Source organism: Perognathus longimembris, chromosome 22 (genome assembly GCF_023159225.1).
Source record: "Perognathus longimembris pacificus isolate PPM17 chromosome 22, ASM2315922v1, whole genome shotgun sequence".
Lineage (NCBI taxonomy): Eukaryota > Metazoa > Chordata > Mammalia > Rodentia > Heteromyidae > Perognathus > Perognathus longimembris.
In genome coordinates, this window is record NC_063182.1 from 8,207,716 (window position 1) to 8,232,198 (window position 24,483).

General features: G+C 54.8%; 1 protein-coding gene across 5 annotated transcripts in view; it reads left to right on the forward strand.

Annotated features, from left to right (window-relative positions):
* Nrg2 (neuregulin 2) overlaps window positions 1-24,483 on the forward strand; it is a 180,380-nt gene that overhangs the window by 122,550 nt on the left and 33,347 nt on the right. For all 5 annotated transcript variants that reach the window (XM_048331459.1, XM_048331458.1, XM_048331460.1 and 2 more), the window contains exon 2: window positions 22,844-23,015. In XM_048331459.1, coding sequence (XP_048187416.1) covers window positions 22,844-23,015 — 172 coding nt within the window. The remainder of the gene's footprint in view (window positions 1-22,843; window positions 23,016-24,483) is intronic.

Sequence of the window (24,483 nt, forward strand, 5' to 3'; positions counted from 1 at the left end):
TATAGAAAATGAACCAAATCCCAGGAACACCCTAGATCCCAGCCCTGCTGTCTGAATACCCATCCCATGTTCTTCCCTAATCCAGATCGTATAGCCTCCTTCTTCACGGCCGGCCAGTCCTCTATCCAAGGGGTGCAGCACGAGGCAACCTGACTGCGCGGGAAGACACCTGTTGTAGTTCACAGGGCACTGAAGCCACAGGCCAGGGCGCAGGCGTGGGAAGAAGCCTGTCCCTCCACTCTGATGAGGAAGGGGACCTCCTTGCCCAGAAGGCAGGTCTGGCTTCCACAAACTTCTCCATACATGCCTGGCTCCAGCCAGGACCTGCTACATCCTAGGGTTCCCAGGTTCTTGGGATTCTTTTCCCAGGTTACTCTGCTTCCCCTGGGTAAGTGGGAGTGCGCATGATCTCCAGGGGATGGCTGTTGTGCTGCTGGGCAGGGAGTAGGGTTGACTGAAGGTAAGACTGTCCTGATCTCCGCTCAGGAACCGCAAGCCACAGGGAGCATCTGGGGGACAGGGCTGCCTCTCCTAGAGCAGGGAGGGCTCCTAAGGCTCTCCCGAGGATCCCTACGGGGCAGTAAGTCCTACGGGAATGTCAAGTCCCATCTTGGTTCCCAGGACCCCGGCTGCAAGACAGTTTTACAGGAACGCCCCTTCTAGAGCCCCAAATCTTAGGTGGGGGAAGGGATGATGTGGTTTTTTTGTTTTTTTTCCTTCCTCTTTTCACTCAAAGGTATTTTTGCACATGACTCAAACAAGTCTAAACTTTACTAAACTTCAAAGTTTGCTCATGGCACGGCCTCAAAGTGGAAGGGAAAATGTTAAAAAAAAAAAAAAAAGGGGGGGGGGAGTTTGTAAGCTAGTGAAGCATTGTGTTTTTGCTCCTTAAAGGAATTGAATTAACTCGTGTTGCTATTCGTGTCCCCTTGTGCAACAGGCGGGAGGAGGCTTCTTTTCTGGATGATGCCAGGCTGTCCAAGGGGCACCCCACAGACTGTGGGAGAGGGAAGGCATTCCCAGGACAACAAGCATGCCAGCAGAGTTCTTTTTTGTTTGTTTGTTAGTCATGGGGCTTGAACTCAGGGTCCTGGCACTGTCCCTGAGCTCTTTTGCTCAAGGCTGACGCTTTACTACTTTGAGTCACAGCACCACTTCTGGTTTTCTGGTGGTTATTTGGAGATAAGAGTCTCATGGACTTTCCTACCTGAGCTAGCCTTGAACCTCAATCCTCCGATCTCATCTGTCTGAATAACTAGGATTACAGGTCTGAGCCACCAGTGCCTGTCCAAAAGGTCATTTTTAAGCTCCCAGCAGGAGTTCTGGTCCTGGGGGTGGGGGATGATGGCAAGGGGGAAGAGGTGTGCCCTAAATGCCTGGTTGTCCTCCTTTTGTCCCCTTCCCCCAATGTTTTGCTCTGGGAGTAGGAAGACAAGCACTGGGAGTCCTGTTAGCTTACCTCCCATGCCGGCTACCTGACACTGTATACCAGCCCCAGAGCAGTGAGGGCGATGCAGATCTTCTTGCTTTTCTAGCAAAACCACAGGGCTGTGCATGAGAAAGAGTACCGACAGGGGACACCCAAATGCAGGGGTTTGTAACCCTGTCCTGCCACTTAGCCGTTATTGGCTTAACAATGAGTTTATCTGTCTGCACTTGGGATTCCTCATCTGCAATAGAGAGTGATAACAGACTGACTTCACATCTGCGAAATGAAGAGCACAGAGTAGCTTCACAGAGGGGTGAGGAACTGGGCTACGCCAAGCTTGGTTTCCCTGCCTACAACCAGCTAGAGCTTTTTACCCACCCCCCTCAAAATCCTGCCCACCCTTCCAGCCCCAGCTCCCTCAGGAAGGGCTGCTCCGAGGGTCTCCACGGTAGGCCCCCACTTAGAGCTGCTTGTCGAGATGCTGCCCTTAGACATTCTTGCTAACCTGAGGGGCAAGGAGGGAATCACTTACCTGCTCTACAGGCAGGTACTTCCCACTTACCCATGTCAGGTGTTGGGGTCACAGTCCTAAAGGGGTCCTAGCTAACGGAGGGGTAGAGGCAGCAACTACCCACGGCAGGAAGTGAAAGTACACTTACAGGATACAAAAAGCATTCAGAAGGCAGGGGTTCTAACCATTGCGCTCTCCCACCCTTCCACTGCACTCAGAAGCAGACCACTGATTGATCTTAAAAACAAAAGCCCAGGGCTGAGCGTCAGTGACTCACACCTGTAATCCTACCTAATCAGAAGGCTGAGGTCTGAGAATCACTGGCCAAACCCAGCCCACACGGCAAAGTCCAGGAGGCTCTCATCTCCAATTAACCAGAAAAAAGCCGGATGTGGAACTCAAGAGGTAGAGCCCTGGTCTTGAACAAAAGAAAGCCCAGGGACAGCACCCAGGCCCTGAGTTCAAGCCCCAGGACTGGCACCAAAAAAAAAAAAAAAAAAAAAAACAGGGTTTTTACTTGCCTGCAATTCCCTGGATGGTTTGATCACTGCTTTCCTCTTTCTCCAGCTTTTTTTTTTTTAAACTTTTTTTTTTTTGGCCAGTCCTGGGCCTTGGACTCAGGGCCTGAGCACTGTCCCTGGCCTCTTCCCGCTCAAGGCTAGCACTCTGCCACTTGAGCCACAGCGCCGCTTCTGGCCGTTTTCTGTATATGTGGTGCTGGGGAATCGAACCTAGGGCCTCGTGTAACCGAGGCAGGCACTTTGCCACTAGGCCATATCCCCAGCCCATCCAGCTTTTTTTTTTTTTTTTGGCCAGTCCTGGGCCTTGAACTCAGGGCCTGAGCACTGTCCCTGGCTTCCTTTTGCTCAAGGCTAGCACTCTGCCACTTGAGCCACAGCGCCACTTCTGGCCGTTTCCTGTATATGTGGTGCTGGGGAAATGAACCTAGGGCTTCATGTATACGAGGCAAGCTCTCTTGCCACTAGGCCATATCCCCAGCCCTCTTTCTCCAGCTTTTTGAGTATGTGGATTACCCTCTACATCCCTACACCCCACAAGCGTGCACAAGCATGCCTGACAAGTAGATACACATATACTTGTGCACAGGTCTGTGCACACACATATACATACACACTCTGGCACAGTGACTTTCTTTTGATTTTGCAAAGACACAAAACATCGTTCCTGCCTCAGGGCCATTGCATATGCTGTGCTTCTGCCAGGTCCGCTCATCTCAGCTGCCCTTGGATCTGGCCAACTCCTAGACATTTCGCAAATCCCCATACTGAAAGCAGTATGTTTCCTCTCAGCCTGTGTATGCATGTATGTATTGTGTGTGTATACACACGTTTATTGAATAAATATCTTAATTTGACCCCATTTTAATTAATCCATTATTTGTCTGATTCGTGGTTTGTCCATCTTCACCAAGACATGTAACCACATGTCTTGCTCGCTGCATGGCCCTAACACTGAGAGCCTTCCTGTGTATTTGCGAAATGAATTAGCAGAGGACTCGGCTGGGCAAGAAGGGAGGGAGGCCATTCTGGGCAGAGAGCTTGGTATAATGAGTGCAAACTACGGAGCGGAGCAGAGTCAGCACTTAGTGTGTGTGGCCCCAGGCAGGTGTAGTTCAGGCGCAAGCTTGGGGCTGGAGGTTATGAGCTGGAATTGGACGGCATAGGACTTTGGCTGGCTGTGAAGAGTCTGGATTTAACCTGTGGATAACAGTGAGTGAAGGGATCTGGTTCGGGTTTCAGAAAGTATGCTCTCATGGTCTTGGAGAGGTTAGACTAAGAGGTTAAGACTTTAAGCCAGGAGCCCAGAACCTGGGAGCAGGGAGAAGGGACTGAACCCAGGCTCTGGCCAATGACTGGGGAGGGATGGTTGTGAGTGTCATGTTGGGAACTGAATGGACAGGGCATTAGAGGAATGCGGCCTGGGGGCTGGTACTGTGGCTCAGTGGTAGAACCTCTGCATGTATGAGACCCTGAATGCAGTCCCAAGCACCTCCAGAGAAAGGGGGGGGGGGGAGACCTGGCTCTGCCCAGATCCTTTGCTGTCCTCTCACAGAGAGCAAAGCGACAATGAAGTGAGGAGGCCACTCACTCTCCCTTACACTTGGGCTCCACCGAGCTGGCCCTGGTAAGATGGGCTTAAGGCTGCAAGAACCCTAGAGATAGGCCTTTGGTGCAGACATCACTTCTATCTTCTCTTTCTGTGCTACTATCCCCCCCCCTCCCCCCCCCCCTCAAGCTTGGCCTCTAGTTCAAGCCAGGCTCCAGAAAAAGTCCTAAAGCCCCAGAATCACCCAAGCCTCTCCTAAGGAGGGCCTTGTCCAGGGAGGCCCTGGGACCGTGCTGAGGGGGCCAAGGACTGGCTGGGATGATCTTTGACTGGGATTCTGGTAGGGATGGCTGTAAGGGGACACCTCAGGCAGAGCCAGGCAGGCAAACCGCAGGCTCAGACTTTCTGGGAGCCAGGAGAGGGAGAGCCTTTGCTGTGTAACCCTTTCAGTACCACACCCAGCCAGGAGGCTGGGGCCAGGGTGTCCTTGCCCACAGCCCTTACTTACCCTGTGGTTTGTGGGATGAGAGGGGAGGGGGAGACTGCAGCCTGGGAGTTCACCCCGCAGGCCTTGCAGAGAGAGGATCCAGCTGGAGCTGCCATGCTCCGGGCCGGGCAGGGAGTTCAGGCTAGGGCGTGAGGGGGGGGGGGGGGCTCCAAGCTACCTGGAGCGCCCAGGCTCCCCAACGACCCAGCCGGGCTGGGAGGGGCCCCTCCTCCTACCGGGCACAAGTGGAGGTGCAGCAAGGGTATTCCCAGATCGCGGCAGTCCCTGGGGCTGCGGCCAGACCTTCAGGAGGTGAGGGGGGCCCCTGCCGGCTGCGGGCGGCCAGGGTGGCCCGCGGGCTTCCTCCCGTCCCTTCCTGGGCCCTCCGCTCCCCCTCCCCACCCCCACTCTGTCCTCGGCCTGGCCCTCGCCGGGGGAGCTCTCACTCCCAGCCCTCTCTAATCGCATTTAGGCCCCCACCCCGCCCGCGCCCCCCTCCCCCGCCCCTGGTGAGGACGTCCGTGGCGCTCGGCTGGGGCGTCTGCCCCGCTCCCCTCGGAGGGCCCGGGGCAGGGGCGCGGGGCGCACGCCCGCCGCCCCCGGTCCCCGGAGGCCCGAGCGAGTGGGGAGGGGGGCCGAGGGCGGCCGGCCGGCGCGGGAGGGGAAGAGTTAAGGCCCGCCGCTCCCCTCCCCCGGAGGGTGTGACCGCCTATAAGAAGGCGCCGCGCTCGGGCACCGGGGCTGCAGGCGGCGGGGGCGCAGCGCGGCCGCGGAGGACCGAGGCCGCCCCACCGCCGGGGACGCGGGGACCGGGGACGGAATGTCGGAGCCCAGGAAAAGGGGCCGCGGCCGCGGCAAGAAGCCCCGAGAGGGGAGGAAGCGGGAGCGGGAGCCCGATCCCGGGGAGAAAGGTAGGGCACCTCGGCGCGCCCAGAAACCCCGTGTCGCTGGGAGAAACCTGTCGCCCGCTCACCGGCCCCCGGCGCCGCCGCGCGGGTGAGTCTGGGGCCGAGCGAGCCGCGCCGGGGCGCCGGGTGCCGGGCACCGGGCGTTGCGTGCGTGCGTGCGTGTGTGTGCGCGCGTGTGCGTGCGAGTGTCTAGGGGTCGGCACGGCGGGTGGGCAGGACACCCCTGCGCGCGCTCTCGGAGCCGGGCTGGCCGCGCGCGCGCGCGCCGCGCCCGGGGCGCCCCGTCCGTCCCCGCGGGTGCCGGGTACAGGTGATGCGTGCGGGGGAGGAAGCGCCGCGCGCCCGTTGGGGGTGGGGGGGCAACTGACCGAGACCGCCGCCGACGGGCACGCGGGGCCGGGGTGGCCTGCAGCGCAGCGCCCGGGACGCGGAGCCCGTGTGCTCCGTCCGTCCGTCCGTCCGTCCGTCCGTCCGTTCCGCCCCGCCACCCCTGGAGATTTGAAGGGGATACCCCGCCTGGCAGGCCGGCGGCGCTCCGGAGTGGGAACTGGACCAAGCGCGGGAGAGGTGTGCCTCCCGGCTGCCCTGGGTCCGTGCGTTCTGCATCCCTCCGGGTGAGCAGACAGACACCCGCTTGGATGCCCTCCCTGGGCACCTGCAGGATGAAGGGATGGTGCTGCTCTTCGGGTCTCCCAGGCTTGGGCGGAGGGTGTGCACCTCCTCCCCGTGGAACCAGGCTTGCCTCGAGGCCCAGTTTGGGGAAACCCTGGCTTCTCCCTCCTTTTTTCTTCTTCAGGCAAGCATTTTCTTGGTGTCTCCTGCGGGCTGGCCAGCGCGCTAGGCGTGTTTGAATGCTCCGTCTCCATTGAATCCTTTCCACAACCCTGAGAGCAAGTGGTCCTGTCCTCATAAAGTACTTTCCAGAACTAAAACTTTGGGCTTCAAGTGAGCACACTGTGGACAGCCATGCCCCGCTTGCTCCCCTCTGTGGAGATCCCGCCCTGGGCTGCAACCCTTAAAACCTGGCTTCAAAAGAACACTTGACTCGAGTTGAAAGGCTTCCATTGTGGTCGCCACTGGAGCCAAATCTCTTCCCTGTCCTGAATTTCGGTATGATGGGGTGAAGAGGGGAGGTAGTAAGGCTCTGCTGTCTTTCTTAGGAAGAGCCTAGGAGTCAAAGGGTGTCTTCAGCCCCGTTGGGGCTAAGAACATTTAAAGGCCAGGTGCCTCTGTGCCCTTTTCTACAGGGCAGGTGTCTAGAAGTTCTCCCTAAGGGCTGTTGGTCGGCTGTGAGTGGGATGTGGTCAGCTTACACTAGGCAGCCTTGGCGTGGGATTGGTTTCCAGTCTGTGCCAATCTGTGACCCGAGGGAACGAAGGCTTCCTCTCTGCAGAACCAACAATTCACACATTTGACTCAGTGAACTATTCCTAGTAGTCCCCTCCTCCCTCCCACCACATATACATCCTAACTTGAGCATCTAGAAAGGCTGGCTAGGTAATGGCACTCTCCCACAGCAAGGATGTCGGAGCTGAAATCGTAGCAAGCTTCAGCTGGAGGAAAATGAGTGTTCCCCCAGCAAAGGGTAGAATAGCAGCCATCAGGGGGATGGGCTGTAAGTGGGGAGGGAGGGGAGATTCCATAGGCCTTTCAATATCTGCCCCAGCACCTTCTACTCTGTGAGAAAGGTCTTTTCAATGTCTCACTGCAATCTTTCCTGCTGTCTTTCCCCACTGGCTTTTCATGTTCCTTGTTTCCCAGTGACCAGCCCCTGGGAAATGCTTTCTTTCAAGGAAGACACCAAACTACCCCAAAGCCTGAAGCTAGAGGAATTTAGGGTGTTTGGAACATTCTATAACTTGGAAACGCATTGGGGGAGGATCATGCTCCAAAACAAGATAGCCAAAGAAAGTAACCATGGCAATGAGAACCAGGTCTTAAGCCCCGGTATGTTACTAGAGCATCCTAACGCAAGTCTCACAGGATGAATGATTAAGATGCCGGTGGTCTGCAGAGCAGGAGGCCTCCCCTCTCAAGTGGATACTCACTGCATTCTCAGCTGGGGGAAACACGGGTGGGGCCGGGGGGGGCAGTTGGGGAGGGGGCTTAGCAAGACCAGGCCATATTTAGTTGCATGATTGAGAGATGCACGCATTGAAAGTGTGAAGTACTTACTCAGGAGACCCTTCAGCTTCATGCAAGGAGGGAATCTGGAGTGTGGGAGGGAGGAAGCAGAAGAGGACAGGACATCAATGAATTGAACCCCCCCCTTGGCTACACACCCAGCAGCACCCCAACTCCTCCTTAGCCAATAATAGAAGGTGTACCCTCCATCCCCACCCCCCCAGGCAGTATGGGGAAATGGGCTTTTCCCCTGCCTCAGCGCAGGAGGGCTGGGTGGGGCCCCGAGCCGCAGGCGTGTGCTCTGTTCCATGACTCATGGAGATTTTGTGGGGCTGACTCCTGGTATCCCTACCTGGGGTGCCCCCTACCTTCCATTTTTTCCGGGAACATTCTTGGCATCAGGGTTGGGGGTTGGTTCTAGGCCCAGCGATAGTATAGTGAGGTGCTGGAAGGCACTGCCGATCTCAGCTCTCGGCTCTTACCTTCTGCATGGTGAGAGAGCCCCAGCCCTCAAGTCCTGTTTCCCTGAGAACCCCCCAACCCAAGAGAGCTGTGAAACAAGGAAGATGGAGAATAGACTTCACAGAAAATGTTAACCCTGTGCTGAGGTGCTGTGCTGAGATACTCTGATATGCTGATATACTGATCCCTGTGCTGATGATACGCTCTGGGATCTGATTCTAAGTTACTAGCTTTCTCTGTCTGACCTTAGAAAGAGCAGCCATGGTTTGATGGAAACGTCTCCATTGTCAAAAGTCCCCCATGATGGGGGACTGCCCCACGGAGGGCCTTGGGCTTCACCAGGTGTCCTACAGTAGTACGAAGATGGACGGGCTGCCCAAGCAGGGAGCTTGAACACCTCACATTTGGATTTCCTGGGCACAAAGACATCTTTGCCAGATCTTTGTTTCTCATCCCCTTTCTGTCGTAAAGCTAAGGCATGGTTTGTTCTAGAACAAACTCTCAACTACTGGCTGTCCGGATCTGGTTCCGAGATGGGCTGTGCTCATAGGCACGTGTCTGAGCCACATCTGGGGGTTGGCAGACTCCCTGGCCGTGGCCCCTGGCTGACCCTGCTAAGCTTGGCACCCGGAATGGTCTCCCTGACACTCTGGGTGCAGCCTGCACCTCACACACGGCTCTGGCTCCCTGGCACCTCGAGGTTCATGAGGAACAATAACAACAAGCAGGGAGTGACTTTGTACCTCCCGGCAGCCTTTCATCCCCAGAGCTCAAAGAAGTTTACAGACCAGGACTCATCGTTCCTCAGCCCAGGTCCCGGGCGTTCGGAGGGGTGAAGAGGGGACAGAGAGCCCTTGCTGTTCCGACTGCCACAGCGGTGAGGCCGGGACCCGGCACTGAGTCACCTGGGATGGGAGAAGGGGGGGAGCAGTAGGACAGAAGTAAAATTGGACATGATGGCCTCAGGTTCTAAACAGAGGGGACAGTTTAAGAGCATACACTCCAAAATGCCAAGTAGCACACGTTTTCTCTCAGATGCAGAATCCAGACCTGAAATGAGGAGGAGGAGGAGGAGGAGGAGGAGGAGGAGGAGGAGGAGGAGGAGGAGGAGGATGTTAACGGGACATATATGTAACAAGAGGACTCTGGGACTCTGGAGGGAGCTGTGGGGGAGAGGAGGAAAGGAGAGAGGACTAGAGTTAAAAGATCAAAGTACAAACATGTTATGAAAGCTCATCACACACTGTTTGAAAAGGAGGAATTAAGGGGATTTTTAGCCAGGCACCAGCGGCTTATATCTATAATCCTAGCTACTTAGGAAGCTGAGATCTGAGGATCGGGTTCAAAGCTAGCCCAGATAGACAAATCCTAGAGACTCTTATCTCCAATTACCCAGCAGTAAAGCTGGAAGTAGAGCTGTGGCTCAAATGGTAGAGCACCAGCGGTGCCCTCCCCCCAAATCCACAAAGTGTTTGAGCGGGGCCTTTCCTTCCCCTAGGCCAGGGCGGGCTGTCCGGCCTGGGTGGGCTCTGGGAGATAGTGGAGATAGAAGCCGCTGTTCCGTGGGAAGCCGAGTCCCTTGGACTCAGAGATGGGCGGATCCCAGAGCAATCCCCATTATTGTCTTTTACCTTAGGTGTCTGGAGCTTCAGGGCAAAGTCAGGACAACTCCAGCCTCCAAAGCAATGAGCCCACGGAGGAAACACCGTTGTCCCTGTGCGGGAAGCCCCCAACCCTGGCCACAGAGTTGGCTTTGCAGATGGCTGCCCTGGCCTGCTGCCCTTTACGCCTCTGCTCCGGCCACTAGGCATTCAGGACACTTGCTGTAGGAAAGGGGGCTTTTAAACTTCTGAGCTTGAGCTTCAGACCCCATGCGAACCATGCTTCTGCCCTGTTTTCCCGCCATTCCTGAGTTGATGGCCCACCTTTCCCCGCACAGCAGCAGGCAGGTTAGAGCCCCCTTCCTAGCCTTCCTCCAGCCTCCACCCATCAAGTTCCCCAGTACCCTAGTCACCTGGTGACTACGCAAATGGCAATACACTTTCATTCCCTTTTGTAGATTCAGCTCTGCAAAAATTCACTTCTACTACTTCTACAAAACATAGCTTCTACTATGTGGATAAACCACACCCCTTGCCTTCAGAAAGGGCAGAGAAACAGAACCTTCCCGAATGTCTGTGATTGGGATTGAGTGTACAATCATAAATGTGCGGCGTGTGGTGAGGCCAGGGATAGGCTGTTCTTCTAGAAGGGAGTACAGGGGACTTGACAGAGGGGGTGGCATCTGAGCTCAGCCCGGATGATACCTAGGAGCACATCAGAAAGAGAACAATCCTGGTGAGAAGTGGGGTCACGACCATGTCCAACATGTGGGCCAAGCGGGGGAGCAGCCACCAGTTGCCAGGCATTTCTGCATGCCAGCACTGATTGCACATAGCGCAGAGGTGATTCTAGGATCCCTCCTTTACAGATGGAGAGACTGAGGGCAGGGATAGCTCGTGCAATCAGCCATGAATTAGTGGCAGGGTAGGTTGAACTGAAGTCTGCCCTGCAATGCCTCCCCTCCACCTGGCTCCAGGCCCTTCCATATTCTGTGCCCCTCACGACACAGCCGCAAGAGGCAGAGCTCCTTGTTGGTCCACTTGTTGGAGCAGGCCCTCCCCATCCGATCAACCAGTCAGGTATTTGTTTCCTGGGCCCTTGGGTGGATACAAGGCGGACACAGAGATGAGCAGGTTGAGTCCCTGCCCTCAGAGGAGCTTGCAGCAGGAAGGCTGCCGTCAGGTATGAACAGGAACCATGGACACGGACACAGGAGGGCAGCCCGAGGCCCTGAGCCTGCACCAACAGGCAAGAAAGAGTTCCTGGGAAGACAGAATTTAGCCTGGCCAGAAAGCAATCTGCACATCCAGAGTCCAGCCAGATGGCGCACCATTCTGAGCCGTTAGCTGATCCTGTGGATTCCCTTGTGCAAAAGACGAATGTTAAAACGGGTGTGAGCCTGACTTAGAGAACAAAATGGAAACTTATTCAAAGTGAAAGTTCTTGGGGCCCACCTCTGCCCTACTGGATCAGAAACTGCACATCCAGTCCATGAAGACGCACGCTGCAGTCTGAGAAGCCCTGGTTGAGAGGGTGCCCCTTCCCTGCAGAAGAGAGCCCCTTGGGGTGGGGTGGGGTGGGGGGAGCGCAGGTATTTTCCTGCTCAAGCACAGTGCACCATGACCAGGGGTCTTTGTGCTGGCAGAAACCTTGTCACGGATCACCTCCTCATCGCTTGTCACCTTGCTGAACAAAATAGACACAGAGGGCCTCGTGCCAGTTGCAAAGTTGACTCCAGAAAGGGTTGACCTAGAAGAGAGGGAGGAGAGACTCCTTTCAACGGGAAGTGTCTGAAGAGGTCTGGGGGGATTGTGGGGCGGGGGGAGATGGGGTGGAGAGGACTTAAATGAGTAGAAAGGACTGGGCACAGGGCTGGGCCAGCAGACTTGAGCAAAGTGAGCAGGCTGAGAGCCCAGGGGCTTGGGAAATAAAGCGAGGCGCCTAACCTGTGCCAGTCAGTACCACATGCGGAAGGGAGAGACCACAGAGCCCCCCGGTGGAGCTTCTGAAGGTCGGAAGACATTGGGTGTTGTCTGAACCATTAAGGAGTGAGGGGCTGGGGCAGAAGTATCTGGACCCCAGCCACCACCCCCCCATGTGTGGAGGCCAGGCTGGGCAAGGCTATCAGAAGCCCCTTGCTTGTCCTTGCTGGCTGGTTAGGACGTGCGTAGTAGTGAGCGGCTAAGAGCTGTGTGCTGTGTCTCGGAATCACCGCACGTACCCCTGCCCAAACCGGAGATATTCTGTAAAGGCTTCTAGAAGTTTCAGCCTGGCCAGAGGTCTGTGGCTTCTGGTGAGTCAAGTCGTGGCTCTGAGCTTCTAATTCACTAGCTTACTGTACAGACGGGAAAACTGAGGCCCGGAGACAGATGCGCACACTCCAACAAGACAAAAGACTTGACAGCTCCATTGCCAGAATGAGGGCACCGCCTCCCGAGGCCGAGCGCCCCGCCAGCTGCGGGGACCGCTTCTGTCGGTGCCTTTACACAGTGCGGTGTCCTTACTGCCTAGCCCTATAAAACTGTTCTTTTTCCTAGCCTGGCGTGCGCTCTCTCTCTCTCTCTCACTCGCTCTCTCTCTTCTCTGTTCTCTCTCTGTTCTCTCTCTGTCTCTGTCTCTCTCGTGCCAGTCCCAGGGTTTGAACTCAGGACTCATCCATTGTCCCCTTGCTCAAGGCCGCTAACTCTACCACTTGAGTTAGTTGGAGATGCGCATCACATGGACTTTCCTGCCTAGGCTGGCTTTGAACTGCCGTCCTCAGATCTCAGCCTTGCGAGTAGCTGTGGTTACAGGCACTTGGCCCGCTCTTCCTTCTCTTCACCAAACCTTGCTCACTGTTCAAGCCCAGCACACACTTCACTTGTCCCACTGAGCTCCCTGCCGCCCTCTTGAGTGAAGAGGAAGCATTGGATGTACCTCCCTGCACGCCAGACACCACCATCAGGGACCTCATCGCCCCGTGTGAGCACCGCCGCTCAGCCAGGCTGCCCCCAGCTTCAAGCACGCAGCGACTGGACCTTCCACATCCCAATGGGCTGCATGCTCCATCCATACTTGACTTAACAGAACATTCTGGAGTCACTTCCCCCGGCACGTGGAAAGCTACGTTGCCCCCCCTCCCCTCTTTGAAGGGAGCCAGTCTTCCAGAAAGGTGCTGCTCTGCCTGGGTTAGGTGCAGTGGTTGGCTAAACCAGGGGAATCCTTTCACGAGGCCTTTGATTTCGTCACCTCTCTGCTCTTGCAGGGCACACGCCGGCTTGGGTTGAGGGACGAGATGGGGAGGAGTGATGGGGGATTAGATGTCGGGGGGCCCCACCCGCGCCTAGCATTTGCAAGGAGTCTCCGTGGAGGCTGTTCTAGGCGCCCGTCCGTCACAGTGCAGCCTCCCATCACTGGTTTGCCCAGCCTGTGTGTGAGCACGCGCGGTCAGCGCCTCCTCTGGCCAGCGACCGAGAGCATCCCACGTTCCCTCCCCAAGCTCCAGGCGGTCGTAAGCAGCTTTGGAAAGAAGAGATGAAAGAGGAGAGAGCTACATGGGGCCCGAGACTGCTCCTGGCTGGGTGGATTAGAGAAGGCGGTGGCATCTGACGGGATCTTGAGGGATTTAGATTAAGAAGAGCTGCCAGTCGTTAGCTATCTCTCCATTCCAGGTGCCTGGCTAAGTTCCTGACATAGATTGCCTCCATTTAATTCTTGTCACAGGTGCATGGGACTGTCTGTTTCTCAGACATGGAGCTAACACTTGGACACACAAAGTCACTTGACTGGTTATATGAGTCACGGAGTCACGCAGTGGGGTGACACCCCCACCCCAGCCCCAGCCTGCCTGGTGCCCCTCTCCCTTCTGTGTTTCGTTTGCCTGTCATTCCTGGAAGGAAGTGGTAGTGAGGAGGAGCATCCTTTCTAGTGTCAGGGAAGTGAAGAAGGCCTCGAAGGGGTGGCTAGTGTTGTGCAAGGTGTGTCGCTGGCGTGGTGGGCCTGGGGGAATGGAACGGTGGCAATCACCAGGGCTTGGCAAACAATAGAAGGCTAGGGGGGCAAGAGACAGTGGACGCTGAATGAACTTGACCTTCGGAGAAAGTCAGGAGAAACATCTAGTGATGCCCAGGTGACTGAGAGAGGGCAGCAGGTGGGAGAACGGCCTTGGGAGAGGAGATGGAGAAGCCGGATCTCCACCTGCCACGTCTGAGTTGGCACTGACTCACTTTCCCCTGCCTGGACCACAGCCCCCCCACCCCCACCCCCGCCGTGCCTGGCCCTCTGTGCTTGTAGGTGGCTTTGGAGAGGCAGACCCGGAAGCACATGGTCAGCGCTCCCCGGGGGCAGCCGTGGGATGACCTTTCTCTAAAGCCTGAGACCGCCGTGAAGCCTTCTGATGTTGTTTTGTCTTTAAAATCCCCGCAAGCGTGCTGTGCGGCTCTAGCGTCTGTCTGCGTGCACGCAGGAGGCTGCTTTTCCTTACCAAGGAGTCCGCAGACCCTCCGGGCCTCCACCTCGTCTGTGGCTGTGCCTGCGTCTCAGCAGTGGAGCTAATCTTGTTTGTCTGGGTAGACAAGGTGCTACCTCCCACGGTATCCTGCAAACCTAGAGGTTCGGAAACAACTTTCCCCAGGCAAGCTGAGGGAGCAGGACGCAGGCCTGCCTGCCTGCCGCTGGCCCCCTCCACACTGGGCTCTCCTTGGTCATGCCCTAGATTTTGCCCCAAGGCCGGCTTTGCTCTGTAGGCCTGGCTCTGGGTGGTCATGGCCTTCCAGAACTGTCATCTTCACTTTGTCCCAGACCTCAGCGCCCAGCAGCAGGAGCAACAGAATGACCAGGAGCTTTGATCCTTCTGCGGAGAGCTCCTTTTTGCTTCCTCCCCTAAAATGGTCAGCATGGGCTTGACAGATGAGTCGATGAATCCCAGAGAGGCTCACCCGCCCACCTAAGGGGCAGACAGCTGAAGAACTGGGAGACTGGGTGTAAGACTTGGGTGTCCTCACAGTCACTCTGGTCTACGACCCCTGGCAACCCCGTGTCTGTCTTGACTTTCTCCAAACTCGGGTCCATCCAACTTCCATCAAACCTCTTGTCCTCGTGAGCCTGCGGCTCTGTGATCCTCAGTGTCACTCTCCTCTGTCCCTGTGCTGCTTCCTGGGGGTTTCAGCTGTGTAGCTCTAGATATCTGTGCCGATGCCCTGAGCACAGGGGACCGACCCCCTGGGGGCCTGGGGTACCTGAGCTCCACCCGTGAGGGCTTTCCTCACAATGCCTGGCTCCAGCCCCAGGGAGCGGGGGACAACTAGGGCTGGCCCTGGTGGTCAGGCTGTGTGCCCGTCAGTGGCTGGTATTGCTGGGCAGGGGAGGCTCCGTACTAGAATCATTTCTGCTGGCCGTGATATTAGCAGGCTTCATGCCTCTGTCTTTCCCTTCTCTCGTTTACCGTTCCTGCCGGCCAGCATCCGTGTCTCCCCTTTAGCTTCATCTCAGCAGCGCTGCTTCCTTCTCTGCCGCGTGGCTGAAGCACCGGGCATCGGGTTGGCTCTCACTTGCATGGAGAAAGCGTCTCTCTTTGAGGCTTTCTCCCATCCCAGCCTCAGTGGAAACTCTACATAAGAAACTTCGGTCCCTCCGGCCTTGTGGGTGCTTGGCCCATCACAGGCGTGTGGGTGAGGATAGTTCTTAGGTGGCTGTAAGAAGAGGGCAGGGCGAGCCTAGGCATCAGGCTGAACCTGGCTGGCCCAGAGGTGCCGCAAGCCCAGCTGGGCACATTCCTTTAGTAAGGCCTGTTCCATACGCACCCAGGGGCCCTCTGCCAGCCCTGGGAGGCTACCTGACTGCCCAAGTTGCAGGGCAGACCTCTGGGTCCACTTAAATCGGTTGTGTTTTTCGTTTACTTTTTTTTTTCCTCTCCTTTCTCATTTGAACTCCGAGTCTGTAATTAACCTCCAATAGGCTGCAGTCCCTTTGAGGCGGGGGAGGGGTGGGGAGGGGGGCTGGCGCACAGCCCGCCGGGAGCAGGACAGCAGGAGACTTTGATGCCAGGCAAACTGGCCACCTTGTCTCCAGGTGTTGCCCGGCAAAGGAGCCTGCTCAGTCTTAGTCATGAGGTGAGAATCATTAACCCTTTTAAGAGCCGGCTGCCCCTGCCCCTGGTGGCTGGGAGCGAGGTAGCGCCAGGTCTGCCCGGCCCGGCCCGGGTTGCCTGGCCGCGGCCTGGGCGTCCGTCTTGCTCTCAGATCTCGGTCGGCTCCGCACCCACCGCCCACTGCCGAGAGGAATGAGGTCAGGGCGCTGGCGCAGCGCGCCTCCCGGCCCCGGGGGCTGGGATGTGCAGAAGGAGCACCTTGGTGGTGGTGCTGCTGCTGCTGTGTGGCCATCTTTAATGAGGTGCTTTCTGGGGATTGTCTGTCAAGCAGACAAAGCAACCAGATGCCCTGGTTTGGCACGAGGTGGCAGGAAGCAGCAGCCGCACACACCCCACGGCCCAACGCCTGGCATCTCGGGATGTGTCCTGAGGCTTTATGCAGCGCGTCACCGAGGGAAATTCTCCCACCTAAAGAATCCTTCCAAAGGCAATCTCCCCGGGCCCCAGCGCAGACAGCCCTGCCCCGGCTGCTTAGGTAAAGATCGCTCCAAGAGGAAGGGAGCCAGACCAGCGAGGCCCCCCCCCCCCCAGCCTAAGGAGGAGGGGGCTCCGCCGAGAGGACTTGGTCTGAGGAGAAGGATGCACTGCCCAATAGCCCAGGGCTATTACTACTTAGGCCACCTCCCCCTCTCCTGCCATAGGAAGAGATAGCAGGAAGCAACCAAGGGCAGGGTACTGGAAAGTCACGGTGACACAGTTCCCCCTGCATCCGGGGCCTTTGAGAGCCCACCCTCCCCCCCCCCCCCCCCCGCCTTCCTGAGGAAATGCCCACCTCCCTCGGGACACCTACTTGTCCCTCTGGCTGAAAAGCGGAATTGATGGAGACGTTTACCAAAGTATTGTTGATATTAGGAGAACCCGAGAGAGGGCCTAACAAATTCATCTAAACAAGGGAATATTAGGCAGCCATTAAAATGATTTACAGCTGTATTTCTGGCCTCAGGAGAATGATTTTACAATGTGTTAACTGGGGGGGGAAAGTAGAATCTAAGGCATTTTAGAGAAATGTCTTGTAGGAGATAGTTGAAAATGTGAACAGTAGTTTTCTCTCTGGTGGTAACTGAATTGATTTTAATAGTTTTGTTTTCTTTTTCCTTATTTGTATTGTGTAATTTTTCTACAGCAAAAAAAAATGTATTTCTTCTGTAATAAAACAAAGACAGAAGGAAACAAGCTAAACTCTGGAGGGTTGGGGTTGGATCTCTCCCTGTAAAGCTAGTCATTTCTGTCTAAGACACAGCAGAGGAGCTGGAGTCGGCACTCGGTAGATGCTCAGTGACAGAGTCGAGGTCAAGTGGCTGCCCTGTGCAGCTCTGGCTCTTGCCCTAGCAGATCTCCTCCGTGCTGGGGGAGTAGGGATGCTTTGCTCCTCAGCTTTCTCCGCTCTGGTCCCAAGACCCTCTTAGAACCTGGCAAGATGGCCGCCATACCCATATGGGCCTGGGTCTATAGACAGCACAGATAATACTGACCCCCGCTCATGCCCTGCCATGAGACTAGAGCTAGCCCAGTCCTATGTGAGGCCCCTCAAAAAAGCTGTCTCTTGGGGCTCCCAGGGCCTGGTGCTGGACCCAATACGGGAAGTCACAGAAGGAGGAGTAGCAATGGCTCAGGTAGAGAAAGAGCTTCAATGCAGATGGTAAGACAGGTAAGCTTCTAATGTTCCCCCCATCATGCCTTGCAGAATTAATCCAGGGCCATCTTGAAAAGGTCACTCCAGTCCTTGCTGCACAATTCTTGGCAAGGCTCTCGGCCCACAAGTGACAATGCAGAGGTTCTGGGGCATTGTGGCAAGGAACATCTGGTGGCCATTCTTCTCTTTCCTTCCGTTATGTGGTCGCCATTGCCCCCACCAAGGAACTTCCTCCATGCAAAAACAGTACGCAATTCACAAGGTCTGCTGGGTCCTGGCTGTCTTGACTCTTGTGAGAAGCCTTCAAGAGCTGTAAAAGAAAACTCTTATTTATAAGGGGCATGGCGTGCTTCAAATATATGATTACTTTTATTTTGTGGTCTTTTAAGGTTATCCAGTAGAAATATAATCTGACCTACATATGCAATCTGAGATTTTCCTAGTGGGCACATGAGAGGAGGGAAGAGAAGGCAAGGCAGGGCAGAGCAAGGCCAAATCAGACTTCTCCCCCTGGCCCTCCCACCCACCCCCCTCCCCATCGTCTGGGGTCTGCCTGCCTCTCCTCCTGCCCCTCCCATCTTCCACTCACTTTCAACTACATAGGCCTCCTTTGGCCCATGAATTCACTAAGGTCACTCCCACCTTATCACTGCCTGGCCTTTCTTGTTGACTACCTGCTGATCAGCGGCGTCCCTTCCAGAGGACAAGCTTGCTAAGAACAGGATGCCTGTCTGTCCTGCTCATTACCCTGTGCCCAATGAACAACCTGGCACGTCGGAGTTGAGTACAGTCACTCACTGGAAAGAAATGAAATGAGTGAATGGCCAACAAGTGACCCCTTGGGAAGGCAGCCTAGCCAAAGTGGCTAAGAGTTCCCGCTAGCTAAGATGGGCTCGCTGTGGTCCGATAGGAGGGCCTCTTTACCCTGGGGAGCGAGAGTGACTGTGGCCCTGGGTCCTCGGAAGGGCCCAGGCCTTCTGAGTGATGCTCTTGCACGCTGGCTTTCCCTACGGGGCACACACCCAGCCCAACCCCACAGCCATGAGACAGAGGCCGTGTGCCGCCTCTGCCAGGCCCCCTGTCAGGGAGCAGAGTGGAAGAATGAGCGGGCTGTCCCCGCTGGACACTCCCCAGCCCCGCTCACTGGGAGCCAAGTGGCCATGGGGAGGGGGGAGGCGGTCCCTTGTGTTAGAACCGTAAGAAAGGGCAGCCCTGGGGTTGGAGGCTCAGCTCGGCTGGTAGAGTGCCAGCCAATGACCAAACTGTCAGGTACCGAGTTCAAGACCCGGTCTTGCCACAAAAAGGAGAGAGAAAGAAGAAAGAATGGGAGGAAAAGAGTAACATACCCCAGTGAGGAAAGGCGTGGTTTGGGACCTGAGAAGAGCTGTCTAGGTTCACATTTCCCAAGAAAAAGAAGGGAAGTGGCTGGAGGTCACCAGTAGACTACCCATGAGATCACCAGCCTTGGAGCAAAGCCCGCTGTGCAGATGTGGCCCATTCGTCCCCAGTCACCGAGATGTGCCCTGATAACACATGCACGTTGCTGCACTTCATAGTTAAAAAAAAAAAAAATCCTGAGGAATCTGAAACCCACCGGTCTGACCATTTCGTGGCTGTACTTTTGGTCCCTACCCAACTTCTGGAGCTCCTGGTTGATTGCCACCAGCATCTAGGGCTGAGAAAGGTGGTAAGGTGTTACTGGGACTCCAGCGCAGATGAAGGGGGTGGGGTGCAGGAAGAATGCTACTGGGGAAAGACTCCAGTCACACTCAGAATGGTGAAGTTCCAGAATTGGAACTTCTCGGTTGGTGCACATATAACCTAGTTGGGAATGGGGGGGGGGGAGTGAAAGAGGGAGGAGAGAGGGAGAAAGAAAGGGAAGGAGGGAAGGAGAGAGAGAGAAAGGAAGGGATGGAGGGAAGGAGGGAGGGAGGGAGGGAAGAAGGAAGGAAGGAAGGAAGGAAGGAAAGAAGGAAGGAAGGAAGGAAGGAAGGAAGCAGTGTTTTAAACTGTGAGAAGCAAATAACTTGGGGGAAGAAAACACAGTAGCAAAAGGTCAGTCACCTTCATATTTATAAAGAGCTTTTACAAATCACTAAGATGAACAACTCAATAGAAAAACAGGCTGCAGACATGAACAGGCAATTCCAATGGAAGAAATACAATGGGCCAATACACTTAAATGTTCAGCCTCCCCAGGAATCAAATAAATGCAAATGACAACAACAAAGAGACGTTATCTTTTGCCTACCTAATTGGCAGAGATTAAACACATGATAAATACCTCACTGATGGTGAGGGTGTGGAAAAAACAGGTCCTGTCATTCACTAAGGGGGAGCGAGAGTTAGTGCGGCCTTTCCAGAGGGCAATTTGGCAGCACGGGAAGCTGGAGACGATTGGCCACTCTTTGATGCAACCATTCCACTTTCAGGAAGATCACCTTAGGAAATAATTGTGGATTGTAATAATAATAAGAGCTAACCTTTATTAAATGCTCTCTGGGTGCCAGGCTTCACATGCATTATCTCATACAACCCTTGAAGCTGTCCTCCCACAAGGTGAAAGCTATTGTTTATCATCTGTATTTTACAGATGCACCAGTTGAGGCACAAAAGAATTAAGTGAATGACCTGAGGACATCAAACTAGCGAGTAGCACAATGTGGACTTGAACATGTGCAGTCTGAGTCCAGAGCCAGACTACCTATACTACAATGGCCGCCCAGGGTTGTTTGTAACAAGAGGTAGAGTGAGTGTCTCCTCATGCAATCAGTTACATAAATTATGATACACCTACACAGGAATATTATGCAAGTATGAAAAAAGATTCTGTGGGAAAATATGTGCATGAATGCCAGGGGGTTTCTGTGTATGCATAGAAGATCTCTGAAAGGATAGCAAAGAAACTGATAACAATTAAAGAAAAAAAAATAGTTGCCATCTAGAAGGCAACTGAATGGCTATGCTCAGAAGCTGGGCATGGTGGCTCCTACTTATAATCCTAACTACTTAGGGAGGTGAGATCTGGAGGATCATAGTTTAAACCAGTCAAGCGAGCAGAGCAGTGTCCCTCTGTCCTCCTGTACAGAAACAGGCCCTGGAACAAAGTAAGACTCTGCTCAACAATAATTCATACAAAAAAGGGCTAGGTGCCAGAAAGTGTTGAACTAGTATGAATATATTACCTATTAACATATATAGAGAAATGCATATATGTAAGTTATGTTATAAAACTTCTTCCATGCAACACCTGAAATGCTATTAAGGGTTCTAAAAAAAAAAGTCTTAGAGCCCTTCCTTAGAGATTCATTTCTCTAAGTATCTTCCTAATGAAGCTATTTCGTTAACTGTGTTCACCCACACGTTCTTCAAACCCATTTCCTTGGGAAACCCTTTACATTGCTAATATGTTCATGTCTTGAGATTCTCGTGTCTTACAGAATTCAGTTTGGGAAATTGTGCTACTAATACTTAATAGGAAATTAAAGTATAACATAAATGAAAGAATCATATGATTGGTTCTGATCCCATTGGGGTTTTGTTGTTGTTTGCCGGTCCTGGGGCTTGAACTCAAGGCCTGAGCACAGTCCCTAAACTTCTTTTGCTCAAGGCTAGCGCTCTTCCACTTGGGCCACAGCGCCACTTCCGGCTTTTTCAGACTAGTTTATTGGAGATGAGAGTCTCACAGACTTTCCTGCCCAGGCTGGCTTCTAACTGTGATCCTCAGATCTCAGCCTCCTGAGTACCTAGGATTACTGGCGTGAGCCACCAGCACCCAACTGTATTTTTAAGATTGTGTGTGTGTGTGTGTGTGTGTGTGTGTGTGTGTGTGTGATTTCTGACTATTGACATAATGGATGATTTTGTTTACTTCTCTCTACTCATTTGTAATTTTCTAAACGGAACGAAGTCATTTCATATAAAACCATATCTTTTTAAATAAGGCTTTCTTGTGGTGTTCCCTGGCCTGGTACCTCCCTTCCATTTCCTCCCTACTAGCAAGCAGCTATCATGGTTAAGTACCAGGCGGACCCCTGTGTCTCTAGCCAGAGGCGTGACAGCCTTCAGAGCCATTTCTAGCCAACTGTCAGAGCTTTGGGCTACCGATAGGAGGACCGACGGCTTAGGCAGGACCCAGAGTCCCCAGCTCCTCCTTGGCCCAGTAAGACCCACCTTTCTGCTACTAGAAGGATGTGTGCAGAGGCTCCAGCCTTCAGAGAGAGGTGAGGATGTAAAAAAAAGTCACCAGGATGCAGCCGGACGCCTTGCAAATCCACACGTCTGCGCTTTGGTCCCAGCCCTGCAGCTGCCCGGCTCTATAGCATCCGTCCAATTTCTGAACACTGAGGCTCGTCTTCCTAGTCCAGTCAGCGTGGCACTGCCTCTTCACCTCACCCTATGGGCAACTCGGTGCTCAGGACCATATGTGATTTTCCTAGACCGCTACCTGGCACACCCCCAACCCCTTCTAGCCCTTGCTTTAGCTCTGAGCAGAATGACCTCCCACCCTAGGTCTAGGGTAGTTTCTTTGGGCTCCACCACTGCCAGGCCCTGTGAGCTGTGCTACGCTGGTATTCATGGTCACAGCCCCCCTGCTGGGCTGCACTTGCTGGGAGTGGTAGCCCAGTCCCCCATCTTGCTCTTTCTGTTTCCTCTGGACCCAGCACAGGCCTAGAGTTTGTGGGCAAGAACTAGGTAGTGGATATTGAGGTCATGAGCAAGAACTCGAACCCCGTTTTCATCACTTCCCCTTAGGGAAAAAGCCTCACCTCTGAGCCTCAGGCTCTCCATGTGTACGTGGATGTATACACCTCAGAGTTTATCAGTGCATGTAACCAGGCACCAGTGGTCTGTAATCCTAGCTACTAGCAGGATGAGATCTGAGAATCACAGAGGTTCAAAGCCAGCTCAGGCAGGAAAGTCCATGAGACTCTTACCTCAAAAAAAAAGTGTAGGTGTGGCTCAGGTGGCAGAGCACCAACCTTGCACTGAGTTCAAACCTCACTACTGGTGCACGCACCGACACACACATACACACGTATAAATGTGTGTTGTGTTCATATAAAGCTCGTAGTACTGTTCCAGGTACAAAACAAATGAACAACAACAAAACATGAGATTGATGCATTGATGCATTGATCTTGCTGCAGGTTCTACAAATGCTGGCTCTATTACACTAAGAAAACTCCCCAGGGGCTGGGGATATGGCCTAGTGGCAAGAGTGCTTGCCTCGTATACAGGGGGCCCTGGGTTCAATTCCCCAGCACCACATATACAGAAAATGGCCAGAAGTGGCGCTGTGGCTCAAGTGGCAGAGTGCTAGCCTTGAGCAAAAAGAAGCCAGGGACAGTGCTCAGGCCCTGAGTCCAAGCCCCAGGATTGGCCAAAAAAAAAAAAAAAAGAAAACTCCCCAGGAAGGGCGGGGGGGGGGGGCTCCCGGGCCCGCCAGGGTCGGTGGACTGCCATACTCATCCACTTGCCTTCTACCCACAGCCACCCGGCCCAAGCTGAAGAAGATGAAGAGCCAAACAGGCCAGGTGGGCGAGAAGCAAGCGCTGAAGTGCGAGGCAGCAGCGGGAAACCCCCAGCCCTCCTACCGCTGGTTCAAGGATGGCAAGGAACTGAACCGAAGCCGGGACATTCGAATCAAGTATGGCAACGGCAGGTGAGTGACGTCACCGTGTCCTCCCTCCCACCCAGAGCCCGCCCCTCCGACGAGAGGCCTGAGCTGGCAGAGCACAGAGCCCTTCCCCACGCCCGCTCCCAGGCCACACCCAACCCCAGGCATCGAGGACCATGGACGAGAACTAAGCAATTCACATCCCTGAATGGTTGGAGGCAACTGATTGTCGAGCTCGGCGTTGCCAGTGGAAGTCCTTGCTTGTCCCTAAAGCTTTTCCACAAAAGACTTAGCTTGGTACCTAAAAGCCCCTCAAACTGCCAGCTTTGGCAAAAGGCCCAGCCTCCAAGAAGCCTTTGGAGCTGACACTTGACAGGACACAGAAGGGGACCAGGGGCCATGGGCTTGACTGGTGTTAGGAGAGTCAGTACCTCGGACAGTTTCCTCCTATGCCTTGAAAGGGGTGTGTGTGTGTGTGTGTGTGTGTGTGTGTGTGTGTGTGTGTGTGTGTGTGTGTGTGTACGTGCCCATACTGGGGCTTGAACTCAAGGTCTAGGTGCTGTCACTTAGCTCAAGGCTGGTAGTCTACCACTTGAGCCACAGCTCCACTTCCGGCTTTTGGGTGGTTACTTGGAGGTAAGAGTCTCATGGACTTACCTGCCCGGGCTGGTTTTGAACCTCTGAGCTCCTCCTCAGATCTCAGCCTCCTAAGTAGCTAGGATTGCAAGTGTGAGCCCCCGAAGCCCATCTTGAGAGTATCATTTAACCGTGCACCTGTGCTCCAAGGGGGTGGCCCTTGAGTGTCCAGGCTGGGGTAATGGCCCCGTGCCAAGAGTCCAAGAGCAGCCCCCCCACACACATATGTACTCTCTCTCTCTCTCTATTCCCCCCTACCCCCGCTCCTCTCTCCTCTCTGCCTGCTAAGCAGATATTCCACCTGCCTTTGTTCTGTCAACCCTCAAGACCAGGCGGCACCCCTCTCTGAGTGGGTGCCACCAGCCTGTTCTGCCCCCACCCCCAGGATAACCTGCAACCCCCTCCTAATATGTCATTTTTCTCTCCGTGCCCCCAAAATGCAAATGAAGGCATTTTTAGAGACTTCCCCGTCTTCCCTACAACAGGAAGTGGTGGAGAGAGCCAGCAGGCGTGCCCTGTGGGCTGTGTGCCCGATGCGCCTCCCGGTGTGGAAGGGGGGGCGGGGGTCAGAGCCCAGCTCCAGCTCTCTCCTCCTCTGACTTTGGGACAAAGACAGAAGCAGGCGCTTCAGCATGCGGCAAAAGCGGAAAATCATTTGGGGAGGGTTGGATTTCGATGGGAGGCGGGAGGCCCTCAGAAGTGGGGAGTGGGGGGAGGGTCCCATGCATTCCCCTTCTACAGCATTGGCAGAAAATTCCGGCTGCCCACCCAGCTCCCACGAGGCCACCCCTTCCCACTGCCCCTGGAGGACCTGCTCCCCCGAGGGAGCGGCGACCGGCCCCTGGAGCTGGAGCTCACAGGGCTCTTGTTCTTTGCT